General features: G+C 52.4%; 1 protein-coding gene across 2 annotated transcripts in view; it reads right to left on the bottom strand.

Moving 5' to 3' along the window:
• Positions 1-21176, bottom strand: part of AP1M1 (adaptor related protein complex 1 subunit mu 1) — a 28729-nt gene extending 7553 nt beyond the window's left edge. The window contains exons 1-7 of one of the 2 annotated variants that reach the window (XM_002912706.3): positions 21006-21175; positions 15231-15387; positions 13191-13258; positions 11427-11557; positions 10518-10665; positions 1345-1471; positions 115-257 (exon numbers count right to left, since the gene is read on the bottom strand). In XM_002912706.3, coding sequence (XP_002912752.2) covers positions 115-257; positions 1345-1471; positions 10518-10665; positions 11427-11557; positions 13191-13258; positions 15231-15387; positions 21006-21047 — 816 coding nt within the window. In that variant the 5' untranslated portion in view covers positions 21048-21175. Of the gene's footprint in view, positions 1-114; positions 258-1344; positions 1472-10517; positions 10666-11426; positions 11558-13190; positions 13259-15230; positions 15388-21005 lie in introns of both variants that reach the window. The other variant, XM_034657976.1, reaches the window with a different exon arrangement.
• Between the last annotated feature and the right edge of the window lie 601 nt (positions 21177-21777).

Here is a 21777-nt window from a genome sequence, read left to right as displayed (position 1 = left end):
CTATTCCCACCCACCGGGGAGGAGAGGGGAGCCTCTCTGGGGCCTCCATGCACTGCGCACTGCCAGCTGGGTGAAAGCCCGCCCCGGGGGGCGGGTGCCTGTGGGCGCACTCACGTGGGTGTTGAGACGGTAGGACATGAGCTCAAACTCGCCATCTGGAGGGATGAAGGAGATGGTGCGGTCGTTCTCAAAGCGTGAGAGTCGCACACACTGGTGGAACTTCACATCCTCCAGCTCCACGGACTTGCTTTTGCCACCTGAGGGGAGGCAGGGGTAAGGGCAGGACAGACCCTAGGCCCTCTGGGTCACTCTGTCAGCAAGACTCCCATTGTCTGGGGCTCACCCCTGGCAGAGCACGGCTGCCCTTCAAATCTGTGGGTTATGAAGGCCAAGAGGCCCAGGTTCCCAGACAGCCTCCCCACTCCCTCCTCAGCCCCTTGGAAGCCTTGTTGCATCCTGACATTGGGCACATGCTGAGGGCAGGGCTGAGTGGCCTGGTTTACTCTGAGTCCGCAGCAGCTAGCCCCAGGTTTAGCCAGGGTGGCTGCTTGGGACATGTTTGCTGAATGACTAATAGATCGGGCTGGGGGATGCCTGGCAATGGCTCAGGGCTCCCAGTGTGCTCTGGCCCCATCATCATCCCTTGGGTTCTGGATTCCTGTCTTGGTTTTCCACCCCACAGAGGAGCTGTGCAGGCCAGGCCCAGCCAAGGAGAGGAGCCACCCGGAGGGGCCAACACCAGATAGGCCCTCAGTCCTGCTGCTGTGGAGGTAAGTCTGACGGTGTGGCCACTGCTCCCACGGGGGGCGGTCCAGTTTGTCAACCCAGAGCCTCAGTAAGCTGGGCCCCCAGGGTCACTGTGGCCCCTGCCCCAGCACAGTGGCGCCACATCCAGGCCAGGTGGGAGAGCTGGAAGCACTGTGTGCAGCCTTCCAACAGCCCAGACCCAGCACCCCACGTGGGGCAGGAACTCTGCAGAGAGGGGAGAACAAGGCCTAACCTTGAGCCCGCAGCTTCCTCCAAGATGGTGTAGGGCGGGGTCACAGACGCGCTGTGTGACCCTCCCTGAACTTAACATCTAAGGCACTGGCCAGTGTCCTCTGGCCCGTGGGGCAGTGAGGGGACCTGACTTTGGGATCTTCACTCTTCTGTATTTTCTATGTCCAGGTATCAGTTTATTAGTTTTCACAGTTGTCTTGTACACAACGTGAAAATGTGTCTGAATCAAGTGCTTGAGATCCGTGTGTTCCCTCATGCAGCTGAATCTCCCCTCAGCTCTGCTCTGAGCTCAGCTCGAGGCCCACTCTGGCCACAGGGACGCAGTGGGGTTGTCAGGGTACTCACGGCCCGTGTTGTCGAAGAGGACCTTGTCATTGAGGCCCAGGCGCAGCTCGGGCATGCCCGACAGGAAGACCCGCATCTTGATGGAGCCCACGATCTCGCTGCGCAGCACGTTGCCGTTGGCACTGACCTGCGGGGTGGCGAGGCAGGTGTGAGGGGAGGTCCCCACTCACCAGCCACCCTATTCTTGGTGCCCTTCTCACCATCCCCTGGGCTGGGTGACCCTCACCTGCCTTTGTGCCAGAGCCACGGAGGCCAACACGTGGGCCCTGCCCTGAGGGCCTCAGGCCACACTTGCTTTTCTTGAAATCTGTTTCTCTATGTGGGGCCTGAAGCCATCCAGCCTGTATCCCCTACTTCCTAAAGATGGAACTTCCAGGGCCCTGAACCCTCCCTGCTCCCCGGAGGTGCCCTGATATCACTGATCCAAAGTGACAGTGCATTTAAACATATAGTCATGACATAAGAGACTGAGCCCATCTTCTGCGCCAGGAGGGGCTCTGTGTGCCTCAACCCAGGCGACCCCCTGCCCCACGTGCAGACCAGGAAGCATCCAAGTGCGATGAGAAAGTCACAGCAGGCCAACAGGCAAGCCCCGAGACTGTCCTGAGGGAGCCAGGCTGCTGCCACACCTCTTCACATGCCCATCTTAGATACAAGGACGCTGAGGCACAGAGCAGAGGCCGCACGGTGGCTGGCAGAGGCGCCGGGGCCACAGTTGTGGTCACCACCCCATATCAGCACGTCCACACCCACAGGCGAGAGCAAGGGCTGCAAACGGAGGGGCCTCGGGGCCACACGGGCCACCGCTCAGAGGGACCAGCCACACTCACATGGTGCAGGGCCCGAGTTGCCTCTCTCTGCAGAGGAGGAGAATGTCTAGCTTTTAACTCGAGTGTCTGGAAAGCACCACATGCACACATGCGAGCCCTCCGCCTCTGGCGGAGGCAGAGAACAGAGACACCAAGTAGATGTCAGCCCCAGGAAAGGCACACAGCAGGACAGGACGCTCTGCATGGTCCATCACACCCTCCCCTTGCCACATACTCCGGCCACAGTGGACTCTCACTGTCCCCACCTGGCAGGCAGCTCCCTGACCCCGCAGCACACATAGCCATCCTCTTCCTCCTCTGCCTCTGGCCAGCTCTGTCTGCCGGCCCATCTCTGTCCCCCCTCTGGTGAGGGGCTGTGTTGGGCTGCTCACTGCTGCGCCAGCATGAGGACAGCGCCTGGAGGCAGAAGGTCCTTGGAGAGCATGTGCCCATGTGGGCCCTCGCTGGCTGGCCAGGCTCTGGCACTCTGACTGACCTTACTCAGGGGGCCCTCCATGCTCCCAACCGTGACTGCCCCTAGATTGGTAGGGCTGGATTCCCCTTGGGGAGCAGGGACCGCACAGCCCTCTGTCCCTGAACATGTGAAGTCATGAACGCCGGGAAGGCAGGCTCAGGAAGAGGAGCAGAAAAGCTGTGCAGCCCACAACGCTAATCTCAGCCCTGCAGGCAGCAACCAGGATGGGTGGGCACAGAAGAGATGTTTGCTGAGCTGCTTAAGGAAACCACTATGGCCAGATCTCCAGAATCTGGAGGCCCCTGTTGACTCAGCTGCCAGCTCTGCACTGAGACTTAGGAAGATGTGTTCCGACACGTCTGAGATGTCCACACCTGCCTCGTGCTGCCCCGTGTATAGAAGAACAGAGGTCCTTCAGGCATAGACATGTGCTGGGGTGCACTGTGGCTGGGCACCCCTTGAACTCCTACTGCTTTCACATATAGAAGCTGCTCCTTGGGATTTGCTTTTCTACCCCCAGGACACTCTAGAGCCAGAGGGACATGTGGTTACTAAGGCCACTGCCTTGCTCCATGACTTAAACAGTAAAAAGGCTAATAGGCTTACATTAAGTCCACTAGGAGAACCTGCTGGGGAAGCACCCTCGACAATTCCACGACCAGGAAATCACCCTTCCAGGAATCCCACCCAGGCATGGGAGATGCCCCAAACACTTGTCTGAGGATGAACAAGCTCGCTCATTTCTGCACTGTCTGCAACAGCTGGAAATGGGCACACTGTGAGCCGCACGACAGGACTGGCCCCGTCATGGTAATCTCCGAAGTGAAGATCAAACAGGCTGCAGGTGATATGGGGTCAGTTTGCATCCCCTTTCCCTGCCACTGACCACAACAACAAACCTGGGGAGGGTGCATGGGTGACCGTGGAAGGCTGAAAGGCTCAGTAGGTGGATCCTGGAAGAACCGCTGTAGGAGTGGTGCCCTCCCCGCCTCCCTTACGTGGGAAAGTGCAGAGGAAACCTGGAAGTGGAAGTGAGCACTGGGGTGCAGACTGAGCTCGCGGAAGCCTCTAGCTCTGGCTTCAAGGCCAGAAGGGGAACTCCTGCCTCTTAGAGTGAGTAGAGAAATCCCCTAATTCCCCCCTTTTGTCTGTTCTCTCACACCCAGGCCCCGGGCAACCTAGTTGCTGTTCCCAGAGGGTGGGGCAAACCCAGGATGGGGGCCCATTGCAGATAAGCATGACAGAATGGGGATCTGGAGCCCCCAGTTGGTCACAGAAGCAAAAAGGGATGCCCCAGGCAGCTGGAAAGTACCATAAAGATAGCCAAGAATGAGAAGTCCAGGAAAACAAACCCATGCAGTTGTTGATGTCTCTGGAGCTCTCTAGAACTGGGCATGAGTGGCTATGATCCTAATTAGTATGCCAAAGACTTTGAGAGACAAACTGCACAGTCCCAGACTGACCACCGGGTGGTGCACACCCCTGATAAGCTCAAATAGCAAATGGCATGAAGGCTTTGAAAATGAACTGATACTCACGGCCCACAGATTGAGGGTTGCAACTTGCGGCCTGAACCTAACCAGGTCAACTGTCAGCTGAAACACAAATACTGACAGTTCTGGTATAATCTAAATAATACCTAGAATCTTATAATATACCAAAAGTCCAGGATCGAATCTAAAAATACTCGGCATACAAAAAACCATGAACACTTTAGCTCACACGGAAAATACAGTCAACAGGTGCCAACACTGACGCAGATGCTGGGATTATCTGACAAAGACTTTAAACAGCTAGGTAAAAATCATAAACAGCCTGGCAACGAATGTTAAAATAGAAAGTCTTAGCAGAGAAATAGACGGAAGAAGGATCAGATGGAAATTTTAGAGCTAAGAGATACAATGACTGAAATATAAAACTTGCTGGATGGGCTCAATGGCAGAATGGGGACAAAACAGGAAAGGCTCAGTGAACTTGAAGACAGATCAAAAGGAATCGTCCAATCTAAACAACAAAAAGAAAAAGAAAGATGGGGTAAAATGAATAGAGCCTCAGAAACCCTTGGGACGCTGACAAAAGGTCTAACATTCATGTCCCTGGAGCCCAAAAAGAAAGGAGAAAGAGTGAAATGATGCAAACCTATTTGAGGAAACACTGGCTGAAAACGTCCCAATTTCAGTAGAAGACATAAGCCTACAGATTTGAGAAGCTGAACAAATCCCAAACAGGAGAAACCCAAAGGTACCTATACCCAGACACAATATAATCTGATAAAAATGAAAGACAAAGACAAAATCTGGAAGGCATCCTGAGAAACGCAATGCATTACCTACAGGGGATACGGATTTGAGTAACTGTGGATTTCTCACCAGGAAGCATGGAGCCCCGAGAGATGGCAGGACATTTTCAAGGTGCCAGAGGAAAACTGCTAACCCAGAATTTGATATCCAGTCAAAATATCCTTCAGAATGAAGATGATATGAAGACATTCTCAGATGAGGGAAAACCAAGTGGGCCTCCTCTGAAAGAATTGCCAAAAGCAGCTTTTAGGTGGAAGGGACATGATCCCAGAAGAAAACCTGGAAAGTCAGGAAATCAAGGGAAAGCAACAGAAGTGGCAAATGTCGGGGTTATGTAGAAGACTGTTGTTCTTCTCCTCTTGATTGCTTTCAAGTATATTTGAAAATCGAAAGCAAAAATCTTTTTTTTTTTTTAAAGATTTTATTTATTTATTTGACAGAGACAGCCAGCGAGAGGGAACACAAGCAGGGGGGAGTGGGAGAGGAAGAAGCAGGCTTCCAGCGGAGGAGCCTGATGTGGGGCTCAATCCCACAACGCCGGAATCACGCCCTGAGCTGAAGACAGATGCTTAACGACTGCGCCACCCAGGCGCCCCTCGAGAGCAAAAATCTTAACAAACTCTGAGACATCTGGGTGGCTCAGTCAGTTAAGTGTCTGCCTTTGGCTCAGGTCATGATCCCAGGCTCCCTGCTCAGTGGGGAGTCTGCTTGTCCCTCTCCCTCTGTCCCTCCCCCTGCTCATGCTCTCCCTCAGTCTCTCACTCACATTCTCTCTCTCATAAATAAATAAATAAATAAATAAATAAATAAATAAAATCTTAAAAAAAAAATCTTAACATTGTCTGATGTGGTTTCCAATGTATCTAGATGAATATATGGAACAACTCTAGCATCAAGGGGTAGGTAAGTTTCTGGATTCCAACTGAAGTGATAAAATATTGATTCTAAGTAGATGATGAAAAGGTAAGTATGCATTTTATGGCAACAACTAGAAAAACTATACAAAGAGATACAGTAATGACCACAATGAAGAAATGAAATGGAATGCTGAAAATATTCAAACAGACCATAGAAGGATAGGGGGAAAAAAATCCAAAGGAATGAAAAATAGAAGGAACAAAAAGAAACAAATAATACAATGGCAGACTTTAATCTAACAAAGTAATAGTTCCTGTAAATATAAATGCTCTAAACATATCAATTAAAAGACAGAGACTCCCAGAATAGATTTTTTTAAAAAAATGACCGAGTTTGAGCACCGGGTAATGTATGGAAGTGTTGAATTATATAGTACACCTGAAACTAATATTACACTGTATGTTACCTTACTGGAATTTAAATAAAAACCTTTTAAAAGTGACCCAGTTTATGTTGTCTACAAGACAGATGATATGGGTAAGTTAAAAATAAAAGGACAGGGTGTCTGGCTGGCTCAGTCAGTAGTGTGGGACTCTTGATCTCAGGGTTGTGAGTTTGAATCCCACATTGGGGGTAGAGATTACTAAAAAATAAAATCTTTAAATATAAAATAAAAGGATTAGGAAAAGAAGTAAAAGGACAGAAAGACACATAATGTGTAAACACTGATCGAAAGAACTCTAGAATGACAATATTAATAGCAAAATAGATTTCAGAGCAAAAAAATTACCAGGGATAAAGAGGGACATAATATAATGATAACAGAAAGGGTCAGTTCACAAAGGAAACATAAGAATCCTGAATGTGCTTGCACCTATCACCACAGTGTCAACATTTGCTAGGCAAAGACATTAATTTACAATTAACAGCTGGAGCTTTTAACACTCTGTCAATAATAGGTAGAACTAGTAGATAGAAAATTAACAAAAAAAGCTAGAAGAATTGAACAACATCACCAACCAAGAGGATTTAATTGGCATTTATAGAACACCTCAACCAACAACAGCAAAATATACATTTTTTTCAAATGCATATGGAACCTTCACCAAGATAGATCATATTCTGGGTCATTAAAATAAACTTTAACAAACTTAAAGACCTGACATTATAAAAAGCATATTCTTAGATAATCATGCAATTAAATTAAAAATCAGTGACAATGAGATAACAGAAAAATCTGTAAACATTTAAAAATTAACACACTTTTGTTATATAATCCATGGGTCAAAAAGGAAGTTTCAAGGGAAATTTGAACATATTCTGAACAAAAATGAAAATCCAATATACCAATTATGGGATGTAGCTAAAGCATTACTTAGACATTAATAGTATTAAATATTTATATTAGAAAAGAGGAAAGGTTTCAAATCAGCACCTTCAGCGTCCAACTTAAGAAATTAGAAAAAGAAGAGCAAGATAAACCCAAATCACAGAGAAGAAAATACTAGTGCTAATAGCAGAAACCAATGAAATTGAAAACAGAAAAACAACAGAGAAAATCAATGAAACCAAAAGTCAATTCTTGGTGATGATCAATAAAATGGATGAAACTCTCACAAAACAGACAAAAAAAAAAAAAAAAGAAATATGACATAAATGGCCAATATCTGGAATGCAAGAGGGGACATCAGCATAGACCCTGCAGACATTAGAGAGACAATAAGAGAATACTATAAATGACGCTATGCATGTAAACTCAATGACTCCGATGAAATGGACCAGCTTCTTAAACACAACACATGACCAAAACTCACCCGAGATGAAAGAGCAAATGTGAATAATCCTATAACCATCACAGAATTGAAATTTGTAGTTAAAAATATTCTGAAAAAGGGCTGCCTGGGTGGCTCAGTAGGTTAGGGGTCCGATTCTTGATTTTGGCCCAGGTCATGATCTCAGGGTAGTGAGATCGAGCCCTGCGTCAGGCTCCACATGGGGCGTGGAGCCTGCTTGATTCTCTCTCCCTGTGGCCCTCCTCTCTCTCTCTTAAAAAAAAAAATTCTGAAAAAGAAATCTCCAAGCTCAGATAGTTTCACATGTGAATTGTAGCAAATAGAATAGAAAATATACAATTTATGATACCTTCAAAAAAATGAAATACTTAGGTATAACTCTAACAAAACATATACGTGGTAAAAAATACCAAATGTTGATGAAAGAAATCAAAGATGACCTAACGATGGAAAGAGACATACAGCATTTGTGGATTGTGAGACTTAATGTACTAAAGATATCAATTTTCTCCCACACTGAATAATGGAGTTATTTAATAAAATACCAATCAAAACCCCAGGAGTATCTTTTTGTAGCTATAGAGAAGCCGATTCTAAAATTTTATGCAAAGGAACTAAGTAGCTAAAACAATTTTGAAAAAGAATAATGTTGGCAGGATCACATAATCTGATTTTCAGACTTAATAAAGTTACAGTTATCAAGACAGTGAGGTATGGACGAGTGAACAGATAGACAGATCAATGGAACAGAAGAGAGTACAAAATAGACTCACATGAATATGGCCAATTGCTTTTTGACAAAAATACAAAAGCAATTCAATGGAAAAAGGGACAGTTTTTTCAAAAAATGATATTGGAACAACTGCAAAACACTGTTCTAGATGCAAAAAAATTGCATATAAACCTCATACCTTATATAAAACTTCACTCAAAATTGATCACAGATCTAAATATAAAACTATAAAACCTTTTGAAGAAATTTGGGAGGAAACCTATATGACCTTGGGTTTGGCAATGAGTTCTCAGACACGGCACCAAAAGCACACAGACCAAAAAATCGCTAATTGGTACTTTCTCAAAATTAAAAACTTTTGTCCTGTGAAAGACATGGCACCGAAAGAATGAAAAGACAAGGGACAGACTGGGAAAAAAACATCTGCCAATCACATATCTGATGAGAGACTTGTATCCAGAATACATAAAGAACTTCCAAAATCCAACAATCAGAAAACAAACAACCCAGTTTAAAAATACTCAAAGGACATGAAAAGATACTTCTCCAATGACGATATGTGGATGACAAAGCAGCACATAAAGAGGTGGTTATCATTAGCCATTGCGGAAATTACAAATTGAAGCCATGATGAGCTAACATGACACACCAATTAGGACGGTGAAAATCAAAACACCGATCAAGGACGTGGAGCAACCAGAACTCTCATCCACTGCTGGTGAAAAGGCAAAGACGGTGCAGCCACTTCGGCAGTTTCTTATAAAGTCAAACATACACTTACCACGTGACCCAGCAATCCCACTCCTGGGTATTTGCCCTGGAGAAATGAAAACTTCTGTCTACACACAAACTTGTATGTGAAACGTTTACAGCAACGCTGTTCACAACTGCCCAACACTGGAAACAACCTAACAGTCCTTCAATCGGTGAATGGATAAGCAAGGTGTGGTTCAGGATATAAAATAAATATAAGTAAATATAAGAAGAAACAAACTTTTGATAAACACAGTAACTTGGGTGAATCTCAAAGGCATTATGCTAAGTGGAAGAAGCCAGACTCAGAAGGTCACATACTGTATGATTCCAACCATAGGACAATCTCAAGAAGACAACACTTAGAGTAGCCCCCCCTTATCTGCAGGAGATACGTTCCAAGACCCCCAGTGGATGCCCGAAGCCACAGACAGTGCCGAACCCTCCAAACACTATGTTTCTTCCTATACATATATATCTCTGATAACATTTAATTTATAAATGAGGCATAGAGAGAGATAACAATGAACTAATAATAAAATGGACAATTAGAACAATATACTATAAGAAAAGGTACGTGAATGTGGTTTCTCTCTCTCTCAACACATCGGACTGTACTGGACCCACCCTTCTTGTGATGATGGGAGGACAAAATGCCTATGTGATCACATGTAGTGAGGTGAGTGACACGGGCCTTGTGCTGCAGTGCGAGGCTGCTGCTGACCTGACAATAGTCAGGAGGAGGACCATCTGATTCCGGACCACGGCTGACTAGGGAAGAGAAACCGTGGAGTGGGGGAGGGGCTACTGGATAGTGATGGGGACCAGAGCGGCCGCTGGGCAGGGGAGAGGTGGATGGATGGGACGAGTAACGGGCGGCAGGAGGGAGGCTTTAGAGGGCACGTATATCCTGATCATGGCTGTGGGCTAAAAAATCTGTACATGTGCTAAAATTAACAGAAAAGAAGGTCAGTTTTATATAGTGATAATTTAAAAAATAAAATCAAAGGAAAAAGCAAATGTGCACAAAACGGTCAAACAACAGGAATGAAAGAAGTTGCAGGAGAACACATCTTATGCTCTTGGCTTTACGGAAAGGGCAGCGCGTGTTTGTACATATATAGAATGGGGCTCATTACGATGATAATGAATCTTGAGTGAGACGGTCTTGTTGAATATGGAGGCCTCTGCTTCCTAACTTTCCACCCTGCCTTAAACAGCAACAACCGCAACAAGCCTGCATTGATTCTCAATGGGAACCAAAGCCAGTGAGGAGAGAACGGGCTCCACAGCTGCGTGAGCGCCCAAACTGAATCCTGCCAGTCAGTGTCCCACAGAACGTAAACCTCTCTCAGGGCCTTGCTAGCTTTACCAGTCCAGCTGCTTTTATTTCAATCACGGAGAAGACAAAATTTCTCTAATAAAAAGAAAAGAAAGGCAAGGAAGCCTTACCAAGAGGTTGACGGACTCGATGACGTCCAAGAACACCTCGTTCTTCCGGTACTTGATGCCCTCGGACCGCCAGGACACTGCATTGGTGACGGTGGCTGGGGGCCTCGGGGCCCCCGTTTCCAGCTTGTGGCCTTCCTGAGTGATGTACCTGTGGGACCACACCCAGAGTTAAGGAGCTGGGGCACCAACAGTTTGAAAACAGCCCCTCCCTGTAGCAGGTTCTAGAAAAGGCAGGCTCTGGTTTCACCTGGGCTGTTTAATATAAGAATATCTTACGAGATCCCAAAAGCCCCAACAAACTCAAGTTACAATGAGCGCAGAGTGTTCATTTTGGGGTTGGTGGGGCAGCAAGGAGACAGCACTAGTGAGGAAAACAAGGAGTGGGTTCGAACTGCTCTACTGCTGGGCGGGCAGAGGGCACTGACCCCTGGGGGGCAAGCTGGTGACCCCGACACCACCTGGGGAACAACAGGTGCAAGATGCAGGCCAGTTACGTGGCTTCTCCGAGGGTCCCTCTGTGCCATGTAAAATGGGGAGCCGCGCTCCTCACTCCAAGAGCTCGCAACGGGGCCTGGTGCACAGGAGGTACTTAAGCCACCACCTGCCCCCCGTGAAGGGCAGGGCTGCAGAGAAGAATGTGTTTTTCTCTCAGCCTCATATATGGCAGTGAAGAAAAGGTAGGTGACTCCCTAACGACAAGGCACTTAGAGCACCACCTAGCGCCAGGGACATGCTCGTGCTATGCCGGAAGGCTGAGCGGCCAAGAATCTACAACCGCCCAAGACCCCGCAAACGCCAGGGACAGGGTGGTGGCCCACAACTTGAAGGCTCATTCGCTTCCTCCTGACTCCACACCTGACATCAACGCCGTGATGTCGCCAGCCCTGGATCCCCGCCCTGCCCACTCACTCCTGCAGGATCTTGCTGTCGGTGGTCTGTGGGTAGCCAAAGTCCATGAGCTCGTCCAGCAGCTCGTAGATGATGACAAAGTTGTCACGGATGCTCTCCTCCTCCAGCTCCTTGAAGTACTCTGAAAACACCTGTGGTGGCGGCCGTGGGGGCGGCAGGTGGGTGAGACGGGGCCAAGGAAGGGGGAGCGCCTGCACGAAGCCACTCGCCCTTTATGCCCCAGAGCCCGAAGACCACAACCCTCTCGCCCACAAGCTGCATCTGCCCCTGTGTGAGGCCTGGCGACATGCCACAGACGAGGCCTCAGGCTCAGAGACCGTGGGCAGGAGGACAGCACTGGCCGCCTGAAAGGCAAGAAGCAGGCTGTGGGTGGTGCAGACATCCTCGGGGGCCTGGACAGAAGCCCTACATCTCCACCCCTGTGGGTTCCCTCTCCTCCCCAACAGTACCCCCCACCCCCCAGGTTTAGGGCTCCATCTGAGCTTCTCTTTAATCCCCACTGTTAACTGTCACCCTTTGTCTCTGAGTCACAAGTGACTCAGGTGAGGGCCAAGAGCCACTGGAGACAGAACAAGCGGTTCTTCCAGACTCTTCCAATTCCCCTGAGCTATGGACACATCTCCCCCAGTTCAACAGAAAATTAAGAGGATCAAAGAAGGGAAGGGAGAAAAGTTTCATTAGCACTAACCCTGAAGGAAAGTCACTGAGGCAAAAAGGAAATGCCAAACGCTGCAGGGAGGGGAACCTGCCTTCCTCTCTCTCCCTTCCCCTCTCTCTGGTCTGCTGATGCCCCTCTGCACTCCAGGACCAGCCACTGGGCCTTGACTCGGAAGTCATTCCTGCGACGGTGCCGCTGCTCCTGACAAAGGCTTAGTCCTCAGCCTGTACGCAGGTTCCCCGGGGGACACGTGCTCTCCTGCCTGCATGCCCTCACCGCCCAGACCAGCCCCGTTCCCAGTGTGCAGCACAAGCGGCTCCTGAGCTAGGGGCACGTGGCACCGCCTGCAGGACGACGGCTCTCCTGGGCCCACCCCAGGCCGCCCGGAGCCGATTCTCCCCTTTCTTCAACCCCACCGCCCCTGCTCCAGTCTGGCCCCTCCATGTCTCCTCTGGAAGACTGGCCTCCCCGCTGCCTTCAAGCTCTTCCTCCACTCTGCAGCCAGCCAGCCGATCTCAACTCCATCAGGTCTCGTCAGTCTCCCGCTTAAAGCTCCCCGCCATCTCTCATCAGGCTTGGAACAGAATCCGAATTCCTCACTAGACCCTGTGCGCCCCCCACCCCACAGTCCAGCCCCACCCACCTGCTGACCTCAGCCCCACACTGTCCTGAGCACACCGGCCAGCCTGACACTCCCTAACCGTATCATACCACATGCACTCCTGCCCCAGGGCCTTTGTGTGTGTTGTTCTCACTGCTTCCCCATCTTGGAGCAGAATTTGGTTCTGCCCTCCTCCTGGCTAGCCTACCTCCCTAAGCTCTGACTCTCAGCTGGTCACCCGCCACCCTTCCACAGCCAGTTGTGGGGCACAGCTGTCCCTCTTGGAGTCAGGGCGCACTGACCTATCCTGAGCTCCACCTCTTGTTCACGTTCCCCTCTCACCACGTCAGAGGGAGAACGAAGGCCATAAAATCCCACACACGGGGGCTCCCCCTTCCCATTTCCTAGGGTGCTAGCCCCAGAACTCCCTAGGGATGCTACAGCCCTCGGGTGGCTGGTGGGGGTGGAGGCACACAGCAGAGCCAGGGCGACGGGCTCAACTCACCTGTACCACCTTATAAAGGAAGGAGAACACCAACGACACACATGCGTTCTTCTTGGACGTGGCAACCACTGCATGGCGGCCCCAGTTAAGGAGTGTTCAGAGGCCTGGGCTGCTGCCTTGCAGACCCTGATTCACTGCATGTCTTGGGAGGACCCCCACGGCCACTCTGGGCTCAGAACCTCCCTCAACCCAACCCCGAGCCTTCACTTGGCCTTCAGTGGGTCACTGAGCTTATGGTCTGAGCCAGGCCTGAGACATAGTCACCAGAGGTGGTCCCAGCCCCAAAGGAGTCCTCCATGACAGAGAGGCAGCAGGGGGCACAGAGAACCCACCCCAGCCGCCGGGTTGGGGGTGAGAGGCTGCCCTGAGGAGGTGATTATCTGAGCTGAGAGCCAAAGCCCAGGGTGGTGGTGGGGGTGCACCTGGGTGGGGTGAACAGGTCAGGGGAGGGAGGCAGCATGGCTCGTTCTGGGAGCAGAAAGCAGAACCACAGGTGGTCCTTCCCCAAAGCCAATGGCTTATGTGATCCCTCTGAGGCCCAGGGCTCCCCAGCCAAGCTCCAGTGGAAGCAGCCAGGGCCAATGCTGGCTCGAGCCCTTCCTGCAAGCCTTGGCTCCTAAAGCAAGCCTTTTTAATAGAATCCCCACTTTCTTACTCGTTTGATGGGGACCTGACAGTGGATTCACTGAGGTGATGCGTGTGAAGTGTGTGGCACAGACTCTCCCTCCCACGTAGGGGAGGGTCCCTGCCTCACGGGGCCAGCGTGTGCTGGACACTGTTCCTGTCCCCAACGAGCCTCGAACCACTCAGGGAGGCTGGTTCCCCACTGCAGGCCCATGTGCTGTGCCCATTCATGACACGCCGGTGCCACCTGGCCCCTGGGGCTGAGCCGGGAGCTCCAGCTGAAAGGGATGCAGGGCCCCTGTTTACCTCACTTCCTGCCTAGAGCGGGGGCCCAGGAAATGGATGCTGGGCCAGTCAAAGGAGTGCTGGCCTCTGTCCTCCAGCCTGGGACCACATGCCCTTCAGGAGCTTTCTAAGGAGGGACCCTCAAGCCTGGGCCCTGCCGGAACTGTCACCCAACACTGGAACTAGGGAGCAGGAAGTGGGTGTTGGGCAACAGCACCCAGAGGGGGGCCACTGCTGTCTCCTCCCTGGCTGCCCACACGTGAAACCGGGGCCCAACTGGAAACTGGTCAGACAGCTCCTGCTCAGCTCACACCACCGCCACCTCCACACCTGGGCAGCCACCGCCCAGACCCAGGGTGGCTTCACAGACAGCTAACTCCTGGGTTACAGGCCACCCGTGGTACTCCGTAGAGCTGCCCCCCAGGTCCTCCAGAGAGAGGGGGAAGGAGAAACAGGCTGCAGGAGCTGGACCTCAGGGAGCCAGACGAGAGTCACAGGCCAGCACCCATGCTGTAATGTGCACACAAGGCACGAGGGATGGGCGCATTAACATGCAGACTCTGACCCCAGCCTCCTCGCCCCCTCCCCACATCCGCTCCTGTTCCCCGCAGTCTGGCCTCTGCTCAGCAGCCAGAAACATTCAGAAAATGCAAATCTGACTTTGTGTCACCTCTCACCTCCAAGGCCTTCCCATGACAGATGACATCCTAGGAGTCCCTCAGCGTTGCTGACCACCTGCGCCTCACTCCCACCACACGCCCCCTCTCCAGTGCTCTAGCCACCCCTACTGCAGCTTCCAGAATGAGCCTCTTTCCCTCTGCAGAGCTTTGCCGGGCCCTATTGCTTCTGGTGGTCTTCCTGAGGTCTCCGGAGGTCACCTCCTCAGGGGAGCCTTCCTGGATCCCCAGACTAGATGAGGTCCCCTGCCATACCCTCTCCTCTCCTAGCAACCATCACACTTGCTCCTGTGTGCTCCCTGCTCCTCTCCTCAGGCGGCGGGTGCTGCGGGAGCATGTGTGTGAGGCAGCCCCGGGCCAGGCGAGGTCGGGTACTGGCAGCTCCAGGTTGCCCGCGTGTGCCTGTGTGTGCGCGCATGCGGGAGGCCCCTGGGGTTCCCCCGCAAAGGGATACGATACAGATTGTTGTGCTTGATCCACATGAAGCGGACTCCCCCGTGGGCCAGGATGGGCGACAGCATCCCTTCCTCCTCCTTCTCCATCAGGATAGGCATGAAGTGCTCCACCTCCGACATGTCCACGTCACCGCGGTAATTCCGGCAGATGAGCACCTGGGCAGGGGTGGGGGAGGAGCGCCACTTTCATCGTGAGCCCCACAGACCAGGGGCCTGGGGTGGGGAGGGGAGAACGCCAAGCGCCCTCGCTGCAGGGACCCTAGTCACACCCCTGTCCATCAGAGACGCCAGGCCAGGCTGATCTCTGCGCCCTAGGGCACTCCTCAAGGAGAGCATTCCCCAAAGGGAACTCCGCAGGGGCCGACCGGCTGCTTTGCAGGAGAGGGGAATATGGGCCAACGGTCTAGGACTGAGTCAACCGGGAGATGCCAGGTTAAAACAACATCCTGTAGGCTCTTGCTGCAGACCTTTCCAGAGCTTTTCCCATGCTAACGCACCCCGCTCTTCTGCCTGTGTCAGGGTGCCCATTCAGGGGACACTGCCAAGTGTTCACGTCCACTAGAACGCCCCTGTGGCCTAAGGAGGAGCCCCTCCTAGGGCGGCTTCTTCTTTCTCGCTCTTTCATAGCCCGTGGGTTAGGACATGCAGCATCTGGAACCCTCGTCCGCTGCTCCCCGGGACTTACCATGGGACAGGCACAAAGGCCGGCAGGCTCTCACACAGGCAAACCTAGCTTCGGACCCAGCCATTCCTCTTTGAGATATTTACCCAAGAGAAACCAAACTGTACGTCCACACAAAGACCCATATTCGCTGCAGCACTATTGTCAACAGATACGGCTGGAGGGAGTGCCAATGTCCTCCAACAGGTGAGCAGAAATAAGAACTGTGTCCACCCGCAGCCCAGAAGGCTCCTCAACCACGAGCAGGAATGACCACCGACATGGGCAGCCGCACGAGGGACTCTCAGGACCCCGGGGCCAGGTGAGCAGCCAGACAACGGACAGCATAGCCCGTCCCATGGGATTCCACGTGCACAGAGCCCTCAGGAGTGGTTTTGCCAGGGGCGGCCCAGGGACGGGGTGGACCCAAGGGGTGGAAGCCTCGGGGATGGGGGTGATGGAGTGTGTGCATCGGCTTCCTGGGTTCACACAATGATGGAACTCATCAAACAAATGCAGTCTGGTCTGCGTACGTGACCCCTCGCTGAAGGGACAAGGAGGAGGCCATGGTTCTGCCAGGCCACGTGAGGCTCTAGCTGAGACGGGCGCTCCGGGAGCGTGTGCAAGAGAGAGCCCCGGGCCAGGCCAGGCCGCGTACGGGCAGCAATCGCTTGCCATGTGCCACGGCCGTTCCCACAAGCCCAGGAGGATGGCAGCTGCAGGCCTCAGCACCCCTAGTTCCACACCATACACTTTCTTTGTTGTTTCAAGCCAGGACAGAGAGAGCAGCAGAGAGAGAGAGTCAAGACGAGAACCCCTTTCCTAGTGTCCCTTTCCTGGTCTGTGCCCTCTTCGTGCTGAGGTCCAGAAGGCCTTAGGGACGCAGCACTCTGCAGGTGAGCTCATGGGCACGTGGGCCAGACCCGGGTTAAGGGACTCCTGTGCACCCCCTCAGACCCGCCTCGCTGGGAATATACACCGGCCCTACCACGAGGCGGGACTGTTACTGTTACCGAGACCCACCGTGATGTCCAGAAAGCTGGCACCACCGGCCCGCAGTCACACAGCCAGCAAAGGGGAGTCCGGATTCTAACCAGTTCTCACCCCCTGCACGGCCCCTTCCGCTCCCTAAACATTGCTTTCCTGGGCTTCCCAAGGCCCATATTTTTCCCCAAGTATACAATTTTGGGGGCTGCTGCTGGCAGGGAGTCCCAAAGCTCCCAGAATGCTCAAAGGAAAGAGCAGGGAGCAACTTATTTTGCTCACCTTCATCACCAGGGCTGCAAAGAGGCCTGCTCATCCAACAAGCAGGCGCTCTGTGTCCCTCTACCGTATACCATGCTGGGCCTGGGGACACAGAGGTGACAAAAACAGAGTCCCAGCACTGGGACACCTGCTTAGGAGGAACTGAGAGCCTCCCAAGGGTGTGACCTTCAAACTGAGGTCTGAGGGGACGGGGGGATAGAGGCAAAGGGACCAGGGTGGCTGAAGCCACGGGGTAGAGTCAGGGGTGCAGCCCATGGTGGGACCTAGGTACACTGGTTAGGTGGAGTGAGGACAGCCTCAGAGCTTGGGCTGCAGGTCCCAGATGAGAGGACAAAGGCAGAAGACAGGACAGATTGAAGGGAGATTAAAACCTCTACCCCTAAGGTTGTTCTTGACCCCCACAAGTCCTTCCCCACAAAAAAGCAAGAGGGGTCTTCTTAAGCAGAGCTCAAATTGGGATTCTCCCTGCTGAAACTGCTGTCTACCCCAGTCTACCCTCATGCTGAAAACAAACTGCAAGTTGAACCCCACGGCAAACTGACTCTTCATGGCCCCACCAATGTCTCTCTGTCCATCTTGTCCCCACCCCCACTCCCCCACCCCTAGGTCCCTCCATTCCAGCCATCCTGGTCCCCTAACCCCTCTCTGAGCCATCCACATCTATTCCTGTCTCAAGGCCTTCATACTTGCAGTTCCCTCTGCCCAGAATGTCCTGGCCTCTTCTAATTTCTCAAGCCTCACTTCAGATGGCACCTCCTCCAAGAAGTCTTCCTTGCTTGCCCTACCAGAGAGATCATATTCTGCCCCTCCCTACCCCAACTCCACTTTTCCTTCACTGCCCCCAACACTGCTGCACTATAATTTCTATCCTTTTTTATGGTCTGTCCCTTCTTCCAGAATCTAACAGTCCCTGAGAACAGCGATCATTGCCATCTTGTTCACGACTATGTCCCAGCACCCACAACAGAACCCTAACCCAGTGGGTGCTCAGTGAATGTCTGTGGAGTGAACATGAGGGTGAGGAGAGAAAGGAGGCCAGGATAATGCCCAGGTCTCCAACAAGGGCAGTCCCATGGATGATGGTGTCACTCATTGAGATGGGGAGACAGAGCAGGTCTGGGGTGGCAGCAAATTCATTTTGGGAAATGCCAGGTTTGTGGTGGCTGTGGGACCTCCAAGGTGTCCCAGAGAACAATGGATCTCCAGATAAGTGCTCTGGACTGTGGTACAAACTTGAGTCCCTGGCACACGGACATGAATCAAAGCCTGTCCAAGGAGAGGGACAGCGCAGGTGGGATGCCTAGGCCTGAGCAGGAGGAGTCAACATCCAAGGGGAGGGGCCAACAGATGGTGACAGAAATGGGCAAACAAGAGGAAGCAGCGATACAGAGGCCAATGGGAGCCCACTGAGGACGGTGGTAGCGGTGTCAGAAGCTGTAGAGAAAGATAGATAAAGGCAAAGAAGTATCCATGGAGGGCTTCCTAGCAGCTAAATGTGGCCATGCTGGTTTCCTTGGTGATCAGAGGTTCTGGCTGGCAGACAGACGTGTGGTCATGAATTTCTTAACGTGCCATTACCTTACTTTTTATTAAATAGTCTGCACAAAAGGTCCTTTTAAAACCTGAGGTCCATGGGGAATGGAGTAATAAACAGAACGATGGTTGCTGAGGACAGGAGGCCAGCCCATGACTGTCCTGGGAGCTTCCCGAAAGGCAGGTCTGGTCATGCTCCTTCCAGGCTACAATCGCCTCTGGTGGCTCCTCCTTCTCGGGATCAGACTGGTCCCCTCTGTTCCTCATTCCCATCTGGACGTCCTCAACCACCCATGGCTGTGCTGGTGCCATCCTCCAGGCTCCAGCATTACCCAGGGCTTCTAGCTCATCAGCCCCAGCCGGCTGCCCCGGACCCCTCAGGCCAACTGCGATGCCTCCTTGTCCACCTGACGGTCACTTGGTCCCAGCTCTGGCACCTCCCTCCTCCAGGAAGCCTTCTGTAACTACTTCTCCTTCTGCAGCCAAAGCTGAGGTTGACATCTATATTACCTGGGGCTGTGTCCATGCCCTTGCAAGCGACCTAGATCCGACCTAGATCCGCTCCATCAGGTTCCCTGTGCCTCCCCTGCTAGACCTCGAGGCCATGGGTGGTGCTAGCCTGTCTCAAACATCTGCTCAGAAAGTTTCCACAACAACACCATAACCAGCCTGTGTGAGCAGTGAGGAAAACAAGGCTCAGAGAGGAGAAGGTACTAGCCTGCGGTCACACAGCTGAGCAGCAGAGATGGGTTTTGAACTTAGCCCTAAATGCAGTCATGACTAGATAGTCAGCACCAGGCTTGGTGCATGTAGGTGCTAAATAAATGTTTGCTGAAGGAATGAGAGATCTGAGATAAGGCAGCCTTTGGGAACCCTGGGGACACAGGGGACAGTGTGGAAGAAAGATACGTGCTACAAAGACTCTGGGAACACTGCACCCATCCAGCCCTTGGAGTGCCCTGTGTTTTCCCTTGCCTGAGGGCTGGGGAAGGGAGTCCAGAACTGGGCCTCAATAGCTGTTGACTTTGGGTGGCACCCAGGGCAGGTGACCCACTCAAGGGACTCTCAGAAAGTGCTACAGCAGGGTACTCTGGGAGGAGGGCAGGAAGGGATAGCCACTTCACCTCTTCACTCCCCGCTGCTTTTTTTTTCTTTTGTAGTTTCCATTTCTTTCATTTCTTTTTTTATTATAATAATTTTTATTATGTTATGTTAGTCACCATACAGTATATCCTTAGTTTTTGATGTAACGTTCCATGATTCATCATTTGCGTATAACACTGCTTCTGAGCTAACTCCTGCCTGCCCCCCTGGGCCCAAGGCCCACCTATCTTCTAGTGATCCATGCGGGACTTGTTTAGCATTGCTGGTACTGTCCCTGTTACTTCCACATGCTAGAGGCCAATACTCACTTGCCTTCTAGCCAGGACAGACTTGGGGGAAGGCAGCAGCCCACCTAGAAAGGCTTTGAGATCCCTCCTTTAAGTTTTCCCAGCACCCCTGGGAAAGGCACCTGGGTCCTAGTCATATGCATATCTTCCCTTCAGGTCTCAGCCAGATTTGTAACTCCCTCCCGGAAGCCCTCCCTGACCCCCAGCCCAGGCATAGTCTCCTATTACATCCTCACTGCTTCATCATGGCAACTGACATTGATTTGTGCTTTCTGAGATCGGTGTCCCTTTCTCCCACCACACTGAGCTCCAGAAGGACTCTGATTTTGCTTACCAAAGGCAGCCCAAGACTAAGCACCCCGCAGGGCACTCAGTAGATGCTCCCCAAATATTTGCGCGCCTCTCTGTGCCTCACTTTCTCCCTCTGTAAAATGGCCCTCCCACCACCCATTTGACTTAATCCTGTAACTCGGTGTCACGCCGAACGATGAGAAATTCATGCAGGGACTTGCAAAGAGAAATCGTCGGATAAAGAGGGCGGGACTGATCCGAGGGCACACTGTCCCCGACACGCCTCACCACCTCTGGCCAAGGGTCGCACAGCCCCTGAGCGCCAGTCCTGGCTTCGAAGCCGGCTGCGGCCCGCCCTCCACGATGTCCCCACCGAGGCTTGAGCACCCGACCCACAGTGGGAGGGGGCCGTGCAGCTGTGTTACCTAGTAACAGGGCGGGGCTTCCGGATCAAAGCCCCCGCCCGGTTACCTAGCAACAGGGTGCGGCCCTCAGGTGAGGTCCGCCAGCCTCCTTGCCTAAGACTAGGGTGGGTCCCATTGGCGGGTTACCTAGCAACAGGGTGGGTCCCCCCAGGGCGGCGAGGCCCCACCGGTTGCCTGGCAATGGGGAGGGTGGAGAGCCATATGTACCTTGCCCTTTAGGTCCAGCACGTAGACGGCACTGGCTGACATGACGGCTGCGGGAAGCCTCGGCAGCTGCCGAGGGCGGCGGCGGCGGCAGGGACTGCCGGGCGTTGAGCAAGGCCGGGCGCGCCCCGCGACAGTTCGCCTCCACTTCCGGTCCGGGGAGCCGCGCGCGGACCGTTATGTCCGGTCGGGGCGGGGCTGCTAGAAAGGCGCAGGCGCGAGGCAGAGTGCGCGCAGGCTCAGTACGCCCGATGTGACCTTATTTCCCCGCTCCTGCCTCAAGCATCCCGGAAGTAAGGCCCGCAGGGGCGGGGCCGGGCGGGGCCGGGCGGGGCCAAATGAAGCTGGGCACTTTCCAGCTGCCAGGCGGGGCCAGGAGGCCAGGGCAGCTGGAAACCCCGCCCCGCCTCCGTGGGCCAAGTGAGATTGACAGACCGGTGGTAGAACCCACCTTGGGCCCAGTCCCATGAAACTCACAGTCTGGTGGGGAGGTCTTAGAACAAATATAGTTACCAATTGTTATACGCTTTACGGGGGAAGGGGAAGGTGGTGGTTACTTGGAAAGGGGCCAAACTCTCTGAATGGCAATCAAGTCTTACCAACAAGTCACTACTTGTCGCCTGTCAGTGTCAACATTCGTCAGTGCCTGTTTATTGCCTGGAATGATCTGAAAACCACGCCCTACCAAACCTTGGTGAAAAGCACTTCTCTCATTTCTGTAGTTAATGACCGCAGCGGGTGATGCAAATTGTGACCCCTGATCAATCGAGTAGCT

Source organism: Ailuropoda melanoleuca, chromosome 4 (assembly GCF_002007445.2).
Source record: "Ailuropoda melanoleuca isolate Jingjing chromosome 4, ASM200744v2, whole genome shotgun sequence".
In the NCBI taxonomy this organism is placed as follows: domain Eukaryota; kingdom Metazoa; phylum Chordata; class Mammalia; order Carnivora; family Ursidae; genus Ailuropoda; species Ailuropoda melanoleuca.
Note: the sequence above shows the minus strand (reverse complement) of the source record. Positions and strands in the feature narration are given on the sequence as shown.